Consider the following 17,195-nt stretch of genomic DNA (forward strand, 5'->3'; position numbering starts at 1 on the left):
ATTTATAATTGAGGGTCATGAGCCCTTGCTTAGTTTTACAAAGAATAGAACCGACCCTGCTCATAAAACACCATCTTTTGCAACTACTAAAAACACCATCTTTTGGAACTAGTAAGATGTTCCACAATCCCAATAAGAACATGATACATTTCTTATTATTATTGTGTCTAGGACTTTAAATGCGTGTAGGGTTATCCCAATGAATAATTTTTGATAGCCAAACTTCAAAGGAAATGAGTTCATAATTCTATAGATATCCAAACAATTTTGACCATCAAAACACTTGTATTCACACCCATTTCCCAAGTGCAAATGCCATAGTTAACTCTAAGGTGAGATCAACTCGTTTCAAACAAGTTTTATCTCAGCCCATTTTTTTAATAAAAATCAAAAGGGAAAAACAAAATTCAGGCGGAAACTAAAGAAACGGTCTCTGTTGTGTTGATGGAGACGAAGCTGGTAGACCGATCTCTGATCTTGAAGTTGAGGGATATTTCAATACCCTTGCCATAGTTATAGGCGTTTATGTTCAGGTACAACTGCATCATATTATTCGATCGAATTTAACTTCAAGCAAATTCGCTGTCGATGATCATCTACCATTGTACTTATATGTCAATTAGTTCGTCTTTTTCACTGGATTTAGGGTTTCACGATCTGTCATTAAAACCGGATACCATCTATTCCCTCAATTCGAGTACGCTTAGCAAAGGTGGTTTTCCCCAAAACAAGCGTCCAATTGAAATACAAAGCGAGCAAATCTTTATGTCGAACGTTATTTTTGTTTTCCTTTTGTTTCTCCCCTATTCGCGAGGGCAGGTTAAAGTAAAGTAGAAATGAGGTCGAACTTGTTCAAGTTTAACTGAAATTCATGATTCGGTTGCAAATTTACTTGATCGTATTCAAAATTAGAGGTAGTTTTTTGATCATCCAGAACATTTCTTCTTCTGATTCATCAGAACCTCTTGGTTTCTTACGAGTTAGGCCACTGATGTCGGCTTCTTGTTAGCACAGTAACTTCATTTCATAGTCATGGTGCATGCTTTTTTCTGATTGAATCTGATTTGTTAATTGTTTTGTGGGTTGCTGATTTGGTGTTTTTATGCAACTTGGTATGCTATAGGACTTTGATTTGATTGCTAGACATTGAAGAGAAGTAGTAGACATTAAGAACAATTAGGAGATGTCTTTTGACGGAGATCACAAGCAATGGATTTGTGGAAAGAGTGGTACAGTGAATTTACAAAGAGTTGGTTCTATTGTTCAACATATTGGGGAGCCTTGTCTTCATCAGTCACCAATAAAGGTTGTTGTTACTGTAAGACTCTGAAAAGCCCTCTTCTAACTGTTTTCTTCTTGAAATTTTCAACGCTTCTTTCATGATAATTGAACTTTAAACAAGGATGCAGGGTTTTACAAAAGGAAGGCCTATGTGGTTTTGTTACATTGTATCAGTTTAATATGTGAATTGTGCTTATCTAATGGTTGTAGTAAATGAAAAGTTGCTTTTTATAACGGGCTAAATGCAAGAAGTAGCAATGCAGTTCCTTTTATTTGTTTATTACAGGATTGTATTTCTATTTGTATAATGTATTTATTACAACATTGTGCTTTCAGTTTTTTTTTTTTTTTTTTTTTTTTTTTCTCATTAGAACATTGTACTTGAAAAATCTATGTAATTATAGCAGTGAAACTAGCTTTGTTTTTGGATGACATTGCTATAATTAGGTAAACTTTTCAAAGAATGATGCTGTAACATGAATAAATGCAGTAAGATATTATAATAAACAAATAAATGAAAGTACATTTCTATTTCTTGCATTTAGTTCTTTTACAGAATCCATGTATGAACAAAGTTTACAAAATGTATCAAGCTCTGTGATGATACTGAAATAAGCTGTTGGTTGAAATTGAATTTGGGTTTCTAAAAGGAATCATTAAGGCCAGTTATAGCAAATTTAGAGAGGGGAGGCTTTTGGTGGGAAGAATCATATTTTCTTTCACATGTTTAATGTTTTTCCCATGACAGAGTTGATAAAATTTAGTAGAAAATAATATGTAAGGCATTTTTATAGGGTTAAATGCAAGAAATCACAATTTCCTTTCATTAATTTGTTGATTCTAGCATCCGACTTCCATTTCTTCTTATTACAACATTTTACTTTGAAAAATACTATAACCGGGTAGTTTTCAAAAGCAATGCTGTAAATATAATAAAAAGAAATGAAAGTAGCATGTGCTACATTTTCTATGTAAGTTAAACACTTCCAAGGTTTGATGTGTCCATTCAGTAGGAACTAACAATAACATTCAACATTAATCAAATATTATATATTTTTTTAATTGTTGAAGTTGTATTGCCAATAATGACTCCTTGTGTAAATTATGCAGATAAACAAAATGCTTAAACCAGAAAAGTGGCAAACAACATTTGATAGTGATGGAAAGGTTTTTGGTTTTCAGAAAGCACTGAAATTGATTATTTTGGGTGTAAGCTTTTACTTTTTCTTCATCTTTTTTTTTTTTTTTTTTTTTTTTTTTTTTAACCTTTTAGCTCTATTATATGGGATAATCATTACCATAAGTACACAATATTATTCTATTTTCCAGTCTTTTTAGGCATATGATATAACTTCCCTAATGTTTTAAATTTGTGTGTAGGGGGTAGATCCGTCAATAAGACCTGAAGTGTGGGAATTTCTTCTAGGCTGTTATTCTTTGAGCAGTACAGCAGATTACAGAAGAAGGCTAAGGGCTGCAAGGAGGTCTGTACTATGTACTATGTTGTTTGTGTATACTATTTTAACTGCTTATTTTAATGTTCATTTCTTTCATTGTATAAATTCTTTTCCACCAATTACCAGATTTTGAATGCCTTTTGTGACACATATCATGTTGCATGCATTGACCTAGTTTGTAATATTAGTTTCTACATCACTCTAATAATTAGTATGATTGGAAAATATATAACACCAGGAGAGATAAAGAAAAAGGGATTACTTTAATTAATAAATAAATATTGTTTACAGCTGATAGTTATTCTAAAATACCAACTAAAATATTCTTAACTATTACTTTCTCACATAAACTTATCCTTATTATCAACTTTTAATCCTATTTAACCAAAAAAAAAAATGATATATAGTGTTAATTCCAAGAACTAGCAACATACCCTCATTGATTCTTTAATTAATTATTAGGGTTAATATCATAAAAGACCTTATATATTGTGTTTCTTCCAGATTAAACCTAAACTTTATTTTTTTCCTGAAAACGACCTTGCATTTTTCCATTTTTTTATTTGGCCCTTTTAGTAGTTTTTTCTTTTCTGAAAAAACTTGTCAAATGTGAGGTTTTTTTTTTTTTATTTACGAAAAAATAAAAATAAAGTTGAGGTTTATTCTGTAAAAAACACAATATATAAGGTCTTTTTATGATACTACAGTGCTGTGCTTTGAAATATATAATGTCAATTAAAAACAAAGCAATTTTCACAGCTATGGTTGGATATATTTTCCAAACTACAATGCCTTAATAGTCGACACACAAATAAACAAAAGTATAATTCTATTTCTCGCATTACCCTTTTCTTTTTATGGACTTATCTTTTATATATACACCAATATATGATTTAGTAACACTTTTTTATAAAAACTTTGGATGCAGGGAACGCTATAAAGACCTTATTAATCAATGTCAGTTAATGCATTCCAGTATAGGCACAGGTTCTTTAGCCTATGTTGTGGGGACAAAAGTCATGGACATGAGAACAAAAACAGAAGATGATGAAAGAAGAAAATCTGAAGTAAAACAAGAACAATCTTCCACCATTGATTCTAATCTACTAGAATCTTCCTGCAATTGCTCTGATATTTGTGTAGAAACTTCTTCTACTACTCCATATAATAGAAGTGAAGGGGATGATGAATCACAATACAGAACTTCAAATTATTACGATTTCCCCCCTTTACCTGTTACAAATTTATTTGAAAAAAGTGATGTAGTGGTTGATAATAAGAATGAAGTTAAGTCAAAGTCAAACGATGAAAGAGTTTCCACAAGGCGGAAGCTTAGATTTGAAGAAGATGATGATGATGGTGATGGTGATGGTGATGATGATGATGATGATGATGATCATGTGTATGATTTTCAAATTAATAACAATGTAGATTTGGTAATGGAAGAGAATTCTAAATGTGGTAACAAATCAAGAATTGAAGTCACGGGGTCTGAATCAAGATCTGGCAATGTGGAATATGAAATGGAGGAAAGAAAGAACGATGTGTCTGAAATTAGGGTTTTGAAAAACACAGTGAAATCACATGGAAGAACAAGGAGTCAAGATAGAGTGTCTGAGTGGCTTTGGACTTTACATCAAATTGGTAAGTTTTTGTTTATAGTGTATGATAATCGAGTAATAGTCAATGTTAGTCAAATAGTCAACTACAATTGGTCAATGGTAGTGCTATATACAAGCTCAAACTTAGGAGCTTTTTCATTGTTTATTGTCTTTTATTCTTTTTAATTTTTTAACTAGAAGTAAATTTTTTTTTTGTTTAATTACTATATGCATAAAATTCTAACCTTATAAAACGTGCTAATTTTGTATAAATGTAAATAATAGAAAGTTAGAATCTTAGTGACGTTAAGAAATATATAAATTAGAAAATTAGAAAATTTTCAATAGTTAAAAAATATATGAGTCTATAAATATTTATTATTATTATTATAATATTTTTCTAGTTGGTTTTATCTTTATTTCCTTTGTTGTAGCAAATAATTAAAAATTAAATATTATTACTGATTTATATAACAAAAATAAGTATATATAAAATTAAAATCAGTGGGACCCATGAATAAATTGTGGACAGGTTTTTGTTATGGTGGACAATTGGAGATATACCCTTTGACTATGTTATTAATAAGTGTGGAAAAGTTGATATATATATTCCTTACCTTGATTTTGTATGTCCTTTTAAGAAAAAAAAAATTCTAAAATGTATTTATTGTTTCTCTTTGTTCCTTTTTGCAGTTGTTGATGTTGTGAGAACAGATTGTCATCTGGAATTTTATGAAGATACAAAAAATTTAGCAAGAATGTCAGATATTCTTGCTGTTTATGCCTGGGTTGATCCTGCAACAGGATATTGTCAAGGTTGTGCTTTTTTTGCCTCTTGATTTTTTTTTTTTTAATGAGTTAAATGCAAGAAATAACAATTTACTTTCATTGATCTTATATATAGATGTATAGCATCCCACTTTCATTTCTTCCTATTACAAAATTGTAGTTTGAATAATCTACCCAATCATAACAATGCCATCCAAATACAAAGCAATTTTCAGTGTTACAGTTGAGTAGATTTTTCAAAGTATAATGTCCTAATAAAGGAAAAAAAAAATTACAATGCTAAGTTGTGGTAGATTTTTGAAGTACAATAGTTTAATAAGAAAAAGATTGGAAGCACAATGCTCTAATAGAAAGAAATGAAAGTTGGATGCAAGGTATAATCTGAATTATGAAGTGAATGCAACTCTGATTGCAGGTATGAGTGATTTGTTATCGCCTTTTATTGTGCTCTTTGAGGATAATGCTGATGCTTTTTGGTGCTTCGAGATGCTTTTAAGAAGAATGGTATTTCTAAACTCGACACATATATCATTTATTGGTTAAATGCATGAAATAGTGATGATGTATTTCCATTTATTTGTTTCTTATAGCATCTTACTTCTTCGTTTCTTCATGTTACAAAATTATACTTCAACTCTTTTCATATGTACTTTCGTTTCCTTTTCATATTAGGACATTAAACTTTAACAAATCCACTCAATTATAAGGGAAAATCACAATTTTCCAAATCATTAAAGTTTCAAACATTTTTCCAAATCATTAAAGTTTCAAACATTTTTCCAAATTAAACCATTTTGACCTGTCATATCAGTTTTGACCGATAATTTATAACCCACTTTGACTTCTTATATCATGTCAAAATGGTTATTAAATTGGAAAAACATCCCGAAACTTTACATCGTTATACTTTTAATTTTTTCTTATAAACAGGTACTCTGAAAATTATACATCCTGTTTGCTATTTCTTGCATTTAATCTTTTAATTATACATCCTATTTGCTAATCCTTTAATTATAAGTTTGTTTTCCTTGTGTACAGCGTGAAAATTTTCAGATGGAAGGAACGACAGGTGTCATGAAACAATTGGAAGCACTTTCACATATTTTAGAACATGTAGACAGGGAAATGTTCACTCACCTTTCACAAATAGGTGCTGAAAGCCTCCATTTTGCCTTCCGGATGCTTCTAGTACTTTTCCGACGTGAGTTATCTTTCAGTGAGGCACTTTGCATGTGGGAGGTATGTATTCATTCTTCTTGCTTAATTTCTCTAGCTAGGATATTAATTAATTAATTATTAATTAATATAATAACATGTCCTACATGTAATAATTACCTTTGCATTAGCAGCAACTAAGAAATAGCATTGTATTTTCAACTTTTTTTTACCATACAGGACGTAATGGAAAAAGAAACAGATCCTAAATGAAAATGATCATCTTAATTTCAAACTTGAAAATTACTAAATTGCCCTTTTGTTGTGACCAGATGATGTGGGCTGCTGATTTTGATGAATCCTTGGCTTTCAATCTGGAGAACAGTTGTCCTGAACTTCTAGTCCTACAAATCCCAAAGGAATCAACTACAGCCACAGCCACACAAGAGGAAATTATTGAGAATGAAAACAGTGGATCAAAAAATGGTGGATCAGAATCAAAATGTGGGAATTTAGAGCGCTCAAACTCCGAAAATAATGGAATAAAATCCACTTTAAATCATCCCTTTTGTGGATTGACAAAAAGCTTGTGGTCAAAAAATGATCGTTTTCAAATATGCACGATCATATCATCAACGAGGAATGGCGATGATGAGTTGCCTATTTTCTGTGTAGCTGCAATTCTTATTCTCAATCGCCATAAAATCATGAGAGAAACACGTTCGATTGATGATTTGATAAAGGCAGGTGGATTATAAGTTTTTATTTGTACACTAAACGCAAGAAATAGCAATTTACTTTCGTTTGTTTGTGCTTTTTATAGCATCCTACTCATTATGTCTTTCTATAAACTTTTTTTCTTATTAAGACATTGTGGTTCGAAAAATTTACCCAATTTTAGCATTAGATTTTCACTTTTTTTTTTCTTCCATATTTTGAAAATTCTCGCAGTTATAACAATGAAAATTACTTTTTATTTGAATGACATTACTAAGAGGAATTGAAAGTAGGGTGTTATAAAAAACATAATGATAGAAGTACGTTGCTATTTCTTGTATTTAACCCTTTAGTTAGTGTATTATATTATCCTACTCTTGTTTCTTTCTGTTACATCATTGTACTTTAATTTGTTCTATTAAGGCATTGTAGTATCTTGAAAAATCTACCCGATTATAGCATTACCTTTACAGTTTTTCCTTATCATGGCTTTATACTTTGAAAGATCTACCGAATTATATCAGTGAACATTGCGAAAATTGCTTTGTATTTTGATGACATTGCTATATTTTGATAGATTTTCTAAAGTACAATGTTGTAATAGGAAGTAATGAAAGTATGATGCTATAATACACATATCAATAGAAGTATGTTGCTGTTGTTTATGTATTTACTATTTACACATGATATGTGTCCCTTATTTGGTTTTGATTTCTACTTATGATGCAGATATTCAATGACAATATGCTGAAGATTAGGGTTAAGAGATGCATACGTACAGCCATTAAACTCCGAAAGAAATACTTCTACAAGGTTTAAACATATAAATTATATTCATCTTTTTTCTTTCTAATTCACTTTGCACTTCTTATCATTTTAGTTAAACTCATTAATTATCATTTATTTTGAAAGCTTTTACTTTTTTTATGTCAAGTAAAGTATAATGGGTGAATTTCTTGTGTTTTATGTAATTTCTGATGTTTGTGAAGTAATATTGTACTTTTGCATTTTATCCATCTTTTAGTTGTACGTTATAAATAGTGTTTATAACTTGTAAATTATTAAATTTCTAATATTATTTATTTATTTATTAATTTATTTATTTATATATAAAAGTAGAGATATTCGTCTTTTTGACACTATTTTTTTCATGTAAATCCAGCTAATCAAGAATAGAAGCCCAGCTGCTACCTATGATGACTAGTTTGTGATGCTTCAAATTTGTGATCAAAGATTTTACCTTTTTGTTTTATATTGGAAGAGTTCATAGCAATGTGCTTATGCCATTTCAACATTCATCAAGTACGTTTAAAAATCGCTCGATTTTTAGTAAAGGTACTTTTTGTTTTCTTATGCATGAGCCAATTACATTCCATGATCATGTTTTGTTGGTATGTAGGGGTGGAATGAATTTTTTATATATTATATATATATATATATATATATATATATACACACACACACACACACATAATTTAATTATAGTTATTAAATTTTTATTTACAAAAATAAAATATTAAACATGATAAAAGCTCATTAACACCCAAATAAGATTATAAGAAAAGTTATATTTTCTGGATTTTTTATAAAATAAAATTGTAACTTTATTAAATTAGGGAAAAAATTTACAAAGATCTGTGTCATTAAAAATTACATAAATAGGGTTGTGTTGCAAATTTTTGTTCGATTGGATGGAATGGAATGGGCAGGTAATGGAATAAGCAACGTAAGAGAATGACTCATTACATTCTTTGATCATGTTTTATTGGTTTTTGGAATAAAATGAGTTTTTATATAAACTTATGTAATAGAAGGTTTAGTTTTAACTCTATTCTGTATATTACTTAATTATAAGCAATGAAATTTTATTTATATAAAAAAATTGACATATAACCCAAATAAGACTAAGAAAAAAAACATATTCTAGATATTTTTAGAAAGAAAATTGTATTATGATTAAAATTTAGAGATTGAAAAAAAAGATCCGTATCATAGTTACATAAATAAAAATTGGTTATATTGCAACATTTAATTTCATTCGATCATGGAATGGAAAAGAAAACGCCATCGTCTGGCTTGCTAAGGAAGGAAAGTTAATAAATTTGATGGAATCACATTCCTTGAAGAGTGGTCAATTCCATTCCATTGGACAAACAAAACAACTTTTTTCCATTCCAATGGAATGAACCATTCCATTCCCTCCCTCATTACATTTATGTAGAAAGGAGTTCCCCTTCCAACTTCCTACACTTGTGAAGTTAACCAACTATATTAACATTTTATGTAGAAATAAATCTAAAATACCCCTCTCTTGACTTGCTAAATAAACTTAACAAATGATTTCATTTTAGTGGATGTTTGTTCGTGTGATTCCATGAGATTTGGCGGGAATCGAAATTCAATTCCATGGCATTCCAGCCTTTGATTGCAAAGGAGTATTTTCATTTTCTGAAACCTTTTATACTGTTTTGTTTGGTTTTCAGGATTATGAATTGGAGCCCTAAATGATTGTCATAGGAAGAGGCTGTTCATGGGTACATCTTGCAAGGTCAGAAGAACACAATCTCTTTATTTGTGTATTGTGTTTAGACATTTTTTTTTGTTTTAATATTTTGAGGCGATTATAGAAGGTTTCACGTTTAGCTTCCATACAACATGTAAACTTAGAATCAAAGAGCTCGTTGCAATTCTTGCTTTTCAAGAGGAATAGGTTTTTTTTATTCTTTTTTCTGTATATTATAGCATCATGATTTCATTTCTTTCTATTATAGTATTGTACTTTGAAAAATCTACCCAAATATAGCAATGTCATTCAAATACAAAGCAATTTTCATTGCTATATTGGGTAAGATTTTACAAAGTATGATGTTCTAAGAAAAAAGTTAGAAACTACATTGTTATACTAGCTAGCAGAGTTTTAAAATTACAATGCGTTAATAAGAGAATATTTGAAAGTATAATGTCATGATAGATATTGAATAAAAAAATCAAATCATTGTGAAAAACCCAAGGTCTGGTTTTTTGTGTTAAGAAAAATTGAATTTTCAAGGTAAATTTGGTTTCTTTTATATAAGAACCAGAATCGAATGTGAAAACCTTAAAACGACGTCGTTTTGTGTATAAGTTTTAACCTATTAATTTACTATATTAAAACAATGACATGCGTTTACGGTTTTTATTTAAAATTAAAACAATGAAATGCCTTTACATCGTCTTGTATCTTTTTTGGTAAATTACCTTTATTGTTTTTTATTTTATCAGCAAGATTACAGAATGAACACAAAAAAATATAAAAAACCGGGGAAAACCCGAAAAGACCGAAGATAATCGGTCTCGTCAAAGTCAAAAACCAATGTTTTGGTTAGGTTTCAGTTTTAGCCAAAAACTATACCAATGCTACAATACACAAACAAATGAAAATACCTTACTGATCTTACATTTAGTACTTTTATTAATAATAAAATGACAACATTGGCTTTATAAACAAGATAACTATATCAATCTATTTGTTGACCATTCTGCAATCGAGTCGAATCTGACCCTTGGTTCCCGTAAGAACCTTAAGCCCACCCATCCGGCTCATGGAAAAGGCGAACCCAAGCTTGAAATCTTGGAGCCCTGCAGCATATTCATCGGATAGGTCATGTGTATCTTCACCATAGATTAGCTGTTGGTCAACTCCTAGAACTGATTTCTTTTCCAACACTCGAGAGTAGTAGGAGTTGGTGAAACTGTGACTCGGGTTACTTGGGTTTAAGTTTATGAGCGGGTTGGGTTGACCGAGTCTTACTTTCTGAGGGCATTCGGCTCGCAAGTAAGTTAGTGTAGAGGGTTCCATACTTGGGTCGGGTTTCCCGGTGTTGTTGAAATTGTAGAGACGGTCGAGGATGTTACTGCATCTAACTCGGCCCATCATATGTGCTCCTGAATGTACAAAAGAAAAAACACGTAAGAACAGAACAAGTTGTACTGTGTTTGGTGTGTATTAGATTTAGACTATTTAGATTGAGGCCGATGTCAATAGGACAAAAATTGCAACCTCTTTGTCATACTAAAAAAGGTGGGACATGGACTCGCTCTCGATCTCCCGTTTTTGTGAAAGACGTAAATGCTCTCCTCATTTCTCACCATCGAAAATATACATAGAAAGCGAAAATATACATCGAAAGTGTGTAGAGTCCTGTCTAGTCTTAGTATGTGTAACAAACACGGTTGAAGGTTGTGTTTGTTACCTAAGACAAGACTCGACAAGCTTTCTAGGGTTATTCTCGATGATGAGGATGGGGAGGACATTTACGTCTTTTACGATAACGAGAGATTGAGGGCGAGTCCATGTCCCACCTTGTTTAACCTTTTTATGTAGGACAAAAAAGTTGCAATTTTTGTCCCATTGACATTAGTCTCGGTCCCAGTCTAATGCATATCAAAACCAAATGTTGTACAATGACAAATATACTTGTATGGACGCTTACCTAGGAGAGTAACCATGTCTTGCAAATCCAAGCCTTTGGATTCAAAATATGCCAAAGACGATTCCCAAGACATGGAAGGCGAGGGGAAGTCTACCCATGCTGCATTCGATTCGAGTCCATCCCTTCTTCCCAAGAAAACCGGATACGATGGCCCGCCCGACTGTTTAAATTCATCAACAAGTTGTTAACTCTTCATATGGGATGAACTTAATTTCGGATTTAAGTTGCCATGTCCATACGGCTTGAAAATGCAAGAAATAGCAACCTACTTTCATTAATATGTTTATTATATTATAGCATCCTACTTTTATTTTTTCTTGCTAAATCATTGCACTTTTATTATAGCATTGTGATAAATTTCAACACAATTTGAATTTATTTATCATATTATAATGTCCCAAAAAGAAAAGAAAAACTCAAAGTAGAATGCTACAAATGAATAGATTTTTCGAAGTGCGTGCGTTGCAATTTTATTTTTTGCATTTATGCATTTGGTTTACTAGCACGGGCGCTTACCAAATACACGGCGTCTCTAGCTGCAATATTGAGAATGTCAGCACATGAAACTGCTCCTGGGCATCGTGCTTCCAAGACTTGCTTGATCTTATCGATAAGCACGAATGCTGCTAGTCCTCTGGCTTTTGGTGATGCTTTCTCTGTATTTGGCCCATCTAGTAGAATCGATGCATCGCAACCCTATCATTATTTTCTCCAATTAGCTTTTCATATTTCAAACTCATTACAAATCAAATACTCAATGTGTGTGTGTGTTTGTGTTTTTTTTTTTTTTTAAATCGTAATATTTTCAAAGACAAACATGGTAGGTAAATATGATAAATCATTTGTTAATTTTTTTTAAAAATGACAAAAGATAAATGAAAGACGTTGGTGCTCAACTCCCAAAATATCTTAAGTGAGAAAACGTGTTGACTCATCCACAAAACAAGCCTTCTTTTGCTCCTTCAATCGGGTGACGTAAAAAACGTTATCTACTCTCTTCAATGCCTCTCAAGTTTTCCTCACTTGTTTTAATATTTAATAAATCGCAAACTATCTGTCGTTTTATCATTAAAAGGCTGATGATGGTTTACGTAATCTCAAAGACTCGAAGTTGTAAAAAATTGTTTCATAATTTATCAAACCATCAATCTAACTTCAAGTTGGAACACAACACAAGTTTTCTGGCGAGGTCTTGTATCTATGTATCTACATACATACATACATACATACATACATCCTAACACAAATATATACTTACATATGTCCAAGAGGATGTATTTTTATATACGTACATGCATATATGTGTATATACTTTCATATATTCACATACATCATACATATATATACAAATAAATAGACATACATGCATATATAAGTATATAAGTATATATATATATATATATATATATATATATATATATATATATATATATATATATATATATATATATACACACACACACACGTACATGCATACATTGAATTGCAAAAAAATGCAAGGTTAGTAACTAATATGATGATGATGTGTTGAGAGAGACTAAGAGAACGTACATTGACCATGCAATCAGCATAGAGCAACTTGATGAGCTTTGGAGCAACAGTCTTATCATTAGCCCATATAAGCTGCACTTGGTGTCGAACAAATGGCTCCACGTACGCACACGTATTGTGCACTTTATAAAAATGGCGAATTAATGGTGCCGACTCAGGCGGCATCCCTATTGCCGCCTGACTGCCGCCAACCATCGTCTCTAGTGCAACCAATGCAAGAATGGAAAGAATCACCAACCCTTGTTCTCTCTTCATCTTTGTATTAAGCTCAATTGAAAAGGTTGATGTGAATGCCTCATTGGAAACATGCTACCATGTATATATATAATATATATTGGTCTCCTTACTTTCTAAGGAATAGTTAATATTTATAATTTTATATGTTAATCTTCTGTCATGTTTTTTAAAATTAGAAAAGTATGTCTTAAGTCTATCATATTGTATTTCAAAAGACTTGGTATGGGTTATGTAAAAATGGATTGATTAAATAACAAGAAACGAGTGGATGACAAAAAAAATGATGAAGGGCTTAAGACGTTTATAATGGTAATGCATAGTTTAAATGGTTTTGGTAAAAGTTTTTGAAGTCCAGTAATCAAATTAGAAAGGAAGTGAAAGTGTGCTATAAAAACCGTAATAATAACATAAGAACTAAACATTCAACTAGGGATGTTCTATGACACCAACACAAGAATTAGACATGAAAATAAATGAGGTTGGGTTAGAAATTTCAACCCGTTTAATTAAACAAGTTGATACAACACGAAACGAAATTAAATGAGTAAGGCTAGGATCAAACTATCAACACAAACATGACTCATTTATTATATTCAACTTTTTAAATTTTTTTTAAGTAAACTAGACATGACCAAAACCAAATATAAAATAAAACTTTAAGTCTAAGTGTTTTTTTGTAACTTGGAAGATTGAAAGCTACTAATTAGCACTTCCAATCGGTATTTACTTTTTACTTTTCCAATTCGCCCACTATTTCCTCTAAACTTAACGTGAATTTCACTCATACCTTCCAAACTGGTACTCCTTCCTGTTTTTCATTTTATTTATTTATTTATTATTTTTTTTTCCCACTTTTCCAACTCCTACTCTTTCAACTTATTTATTGTTTCGGTTTAAGATGACACAACATATTTACAAGATCTAAACCCTAAACACGCAAACTCGACATACAAATAAACATGTTAACATTATACGATAATTAAATGGAGTAGGTTAAAATCAACCAATCAACTTATCTCAACCAGTTTCGTTTCACACAACACGATAGGCCTGACAATTGGGTTGGGTTCGGGTTGACGGGTTAAAATACATAAACTCAACCCAACCAATATAATATATTGGTTGAAGGGTTGGCGGGTCACGGGTTGGTAGGTTGGAAACCTCAACCCAATCCAACCCATATAACCCGTTTAAGTATATGGGTTCGCGGTTTCACAAGTTAATGGGTTAAACCCAACCTATATAATCCGTTTAATAAATAAACAACACATTTTAAAAAGTGAGGTTTTTTTAACATAAATTCATAAAATGATTAAAGTAATTAACATAAAAAAAAAGATTTTCAACATAAATTCATAAAGTCAATGACATCCAAATAAAAATGAAAAATAAAAGCATTCATAAAAAGTGGATGTGTTCTTCGTTCGTAACTCATGAAATAACGACATGTATTTTTTCTTTTTCTAATTAACGAACCGCAAATGTAGATTAGTCTCATACGAATACGGAAGGAATACAATGATACGGAAAATTACCAATACGGACAAAAATCAAATTTAGTATTTATATATATATATATATATATATATATATATATATATATACACAAGTTGGCAGGTTGACCCGCGAACCTAAACAGATAACCCAACCCAACCCATGAAATAAGCGGGTTGGTGGGTCAAAAATCTCAATCCAAACCTGTCTATTTTCAGGATGGGTCAGTGTCGGATTACGAGTTGGTTCGAGAGTTGTCACCCCTACAACACGACACGTTTACTACCCTTACATTCAATCATATCACCTTATTCAAGTAATTTTTTTTGGATAGACCACAAATAAATAACTTTGAAGTACATAAGATTATTAGTAACCATTTCTAAATTTTACTAACAAATTTAAATAAAACAAAAAAAAATGTTATGTATGGTTTTCCGATAATTGATATACAAGTATACAACTATTACGCTTAATATGTACTCTAGTGAGTCGACAATGCCAAGTTGGCAAATTTATATAAACCTAAATTTTTGCTAGTTGACTTTCTAAGTTTGACAAAAAATCATTTTCACACTACAACCTTCAAGAAAAAGTTAATATTACACGTTCTTGAAAGTAAAATAGATGAAAACGTATAAACTTCATCTAGCATAGAGCATGACTTTCAAATCTTGAACATATATACTAGACCCTTGCAATGAAAGTCTTTGTTCAAGTCGTTATTGGAAGGCTTATTAATTACCCTTAAGTCCTTAACCGAAAGTATTTTATGATACTACTATCATATATACAGCTTTTATTTTTTATTTTTTTGTTTGTTTGTTTGTTTAAGCTATGCGACTTCATCATTTTTTCTCAATGTCAACTCGTCAAGTACCACTTGTAAAATCGTTGTGTTCAAAAAAAAAAGTGAAATCGTAAAACACGCTTTACAGAAAATAGGTCATAAGTTCCTAGCATTAGAGTAACATCAACGAAACTCTTTTGAATAAAGCCGACATACATCATTATTCCAAAACCACGTAACATGACCATAACGCTAGTAAGTGCATTTAAAGTTTAAACACATACAAATGCAAACTCAAGTCTCTATAACTTAAACGGGTCAAACAAATTTGGGTATAAGATCGGGTTGGCAATAATATCAAAGATGATACGTAATTGTTAATGTATAGAATATTGTATCCTTTGCATTTATCGTATTATGTTAGGCCCACTTTTGGTCCGTTATAGTATAGCCCACTAGCACTCTTGTATTTTGTATATTTATTGGAGTACATTAGAGGAATGGTCCTATAATTTAGGGTGATTTGTACGTTTGGTTCCTAATTTATTTTTAACTCGGGAGGTTTCTACTGTTTGTTTTTGTTACATGTTTGGTTCCCGTTTTACCTAAAAATACTATTTTTCACTTGATTTGTTTAATTTATTTAAATAAACACACCCTAACCCCACCCCATCTCCTTACCTTACATACCACACCATTTTTCCCTATTTAAATAATAATATTTTTAGGTAAGATAGGGACCAAACGTGTAACAAAAACAAGCAGTAAGGACCAAGTGGGTAACAAAAACAAACAATAGGGACTTTCCGAGTTAAAAAAAAAAGTTAGGGACCAAACGCGCAAATTACCCCAAACCATAGAGACCATTCGCGTAATACTCTATTTATTGTGAATCAATACAAAATACCTTTAGTTTCCTTTCTTTTTCTGTTCACCACACCAATGTCAACCCTTCCTCTTCATCGACCCCTCTCACTAGTCACTACACCATGACTACCGGCAATGATTCTTCCAACATATCTCCAACACCGGCCGACTGTTCATCACACCAATGTCGACCCCTCTCACTAGCCATTGCACTATGCCTACCGGCAATGATTCTTCCAACGTATCTCCAAAGCCCGTCGACTACCACCGAGAAACCATGTGGGATTACTAACATCAAGGCCTTCATCCACCCATACTTGATCTCAATCACCTTAAGTATGATGCTTCAAGTAGCATGATTGATTATTTATATGGCTCAAGGGGTACTCCCTCCTTACCTATAATGTAAAGTTTAGAAAACAAGAATGCAAAACAAAATAACAAAAATAACTCTTTGATGAAATGGAAAATCACTCAAAACCAATGTTTACAATCTGTTCTCATAATCATAAACTCGATTATGAACATGTATATATCAATGTTTTAAAAATCGGTTTGAACCGGCCGGTCGAATCGGTTGGACCGAGAACTGGGGGAGGGAGCGGTTCAACTATCACTGGTTTTATGTCGATTTTTGAACCGGATTGAATCGGCCGGTTTTTAGAAAAACCAGTCGAACTAGCCAAAATAAACCGGTTAAACTGAATAAAAATGCATGAAAAAAACATTTACATAATAAACTTTGGAGATTTTTTTCAAATATATTTAGTTTTCTCTAAATAAA

The 17,195-nt window shown here is 31.4% G+C and overlaps 2 protein-coding genes across 5 annotated transcripts; one reads left to right on the forward strand and one right to left on the reverse strand.

Annotated features, from left to right (window-relative positions):
- Window positions 1-215: 215 nt before the first annotated feature.
- Window positions 216-9,723, forward strand: LOC145037495 (uncharacterized). Of its 4 annotated transcripts, none has more exons than XM_078986174.1 (12): window positions 216-533; window positions 1,124-1,318; window positions 2,392-2,490; window positions 2,662-2,765; window positions 3,667-4,382; window positions 5,033-5,155; window positions 5,544-5,632; window positions 6,167-6,367; window positions 6,616-7,026; window positions 7,730-7,813; window positions 8,163-8,302; window positions 9,484-9,723. In XM_078986174.1, the coding sequence occupies exons 2-11, from the start codon at window positions 1,184-1,186 to the stop codon at window positions 8,202-8,204; spliced, it is 2,004 nt and encodes a 667-aa protein (XP_078842300.1). In that variant the 5' UTR covers window positions 216-533; window positions 1,124-1,183; the 3' UTR covers window positions 8,205-8,302; window positions 9,484-9,723. The 4 variants fall into 4 exon arrangements, with proteins under 4 accessions (XP_078842300.1, XP_078842297.1, XP_078842301.1 ...); XM_078986171.1 differs by having other exon boundaries at window positions 217-533; window positions 8,163-8,335; XM_078986175.1 differs by having other exon boundaries at window positions 217-533; window positions 1,124-1,306; window positions 8,163-8,335.
- Window positions 9,724-10,288: 565 nt separating this feature from the next.
- LOC145037496 (putative peroxidase 26) lies at window positions 10,289-13,326 on the reverse strand. The gene is made up of 4 exons (XM_078986176.1): window positions 13,024-13,326; window positions 11,989-12,168; window positions 11,473-11,632; window positions 10,289-10,924 (listed from the first exon to the last, which is right to left on the reverse strand). Exons 1-4 carry the CDS (start codon window positions 13,276-13,278, stop codon window positions 10,503-10,505), a joined length of 1,017 nt encoding a protein of 338 aa, XP_078842302.1. The 5' UTR covers window positions 13,279-13,326; the 3' UTR covers window positions 10,289-10,502.
- Window positions 13,327-17,195: the final 3,869 nt, after the last annotated feature.

This window comes from Lactuca saligna, chromosome 3 (assembly GCF_052625555.1).
Source record: "Lactuca saligna cultivar CGN05327 chromosome 3, ASM5262555v1, whole genome shotgun sequence".
Lineage (NCBI taxonomy): Eukaryota > Viridiplantae > Streptophyta > Magnoliopsida > Asterales > Asteraceae > Lactuca > Lactuca saligna.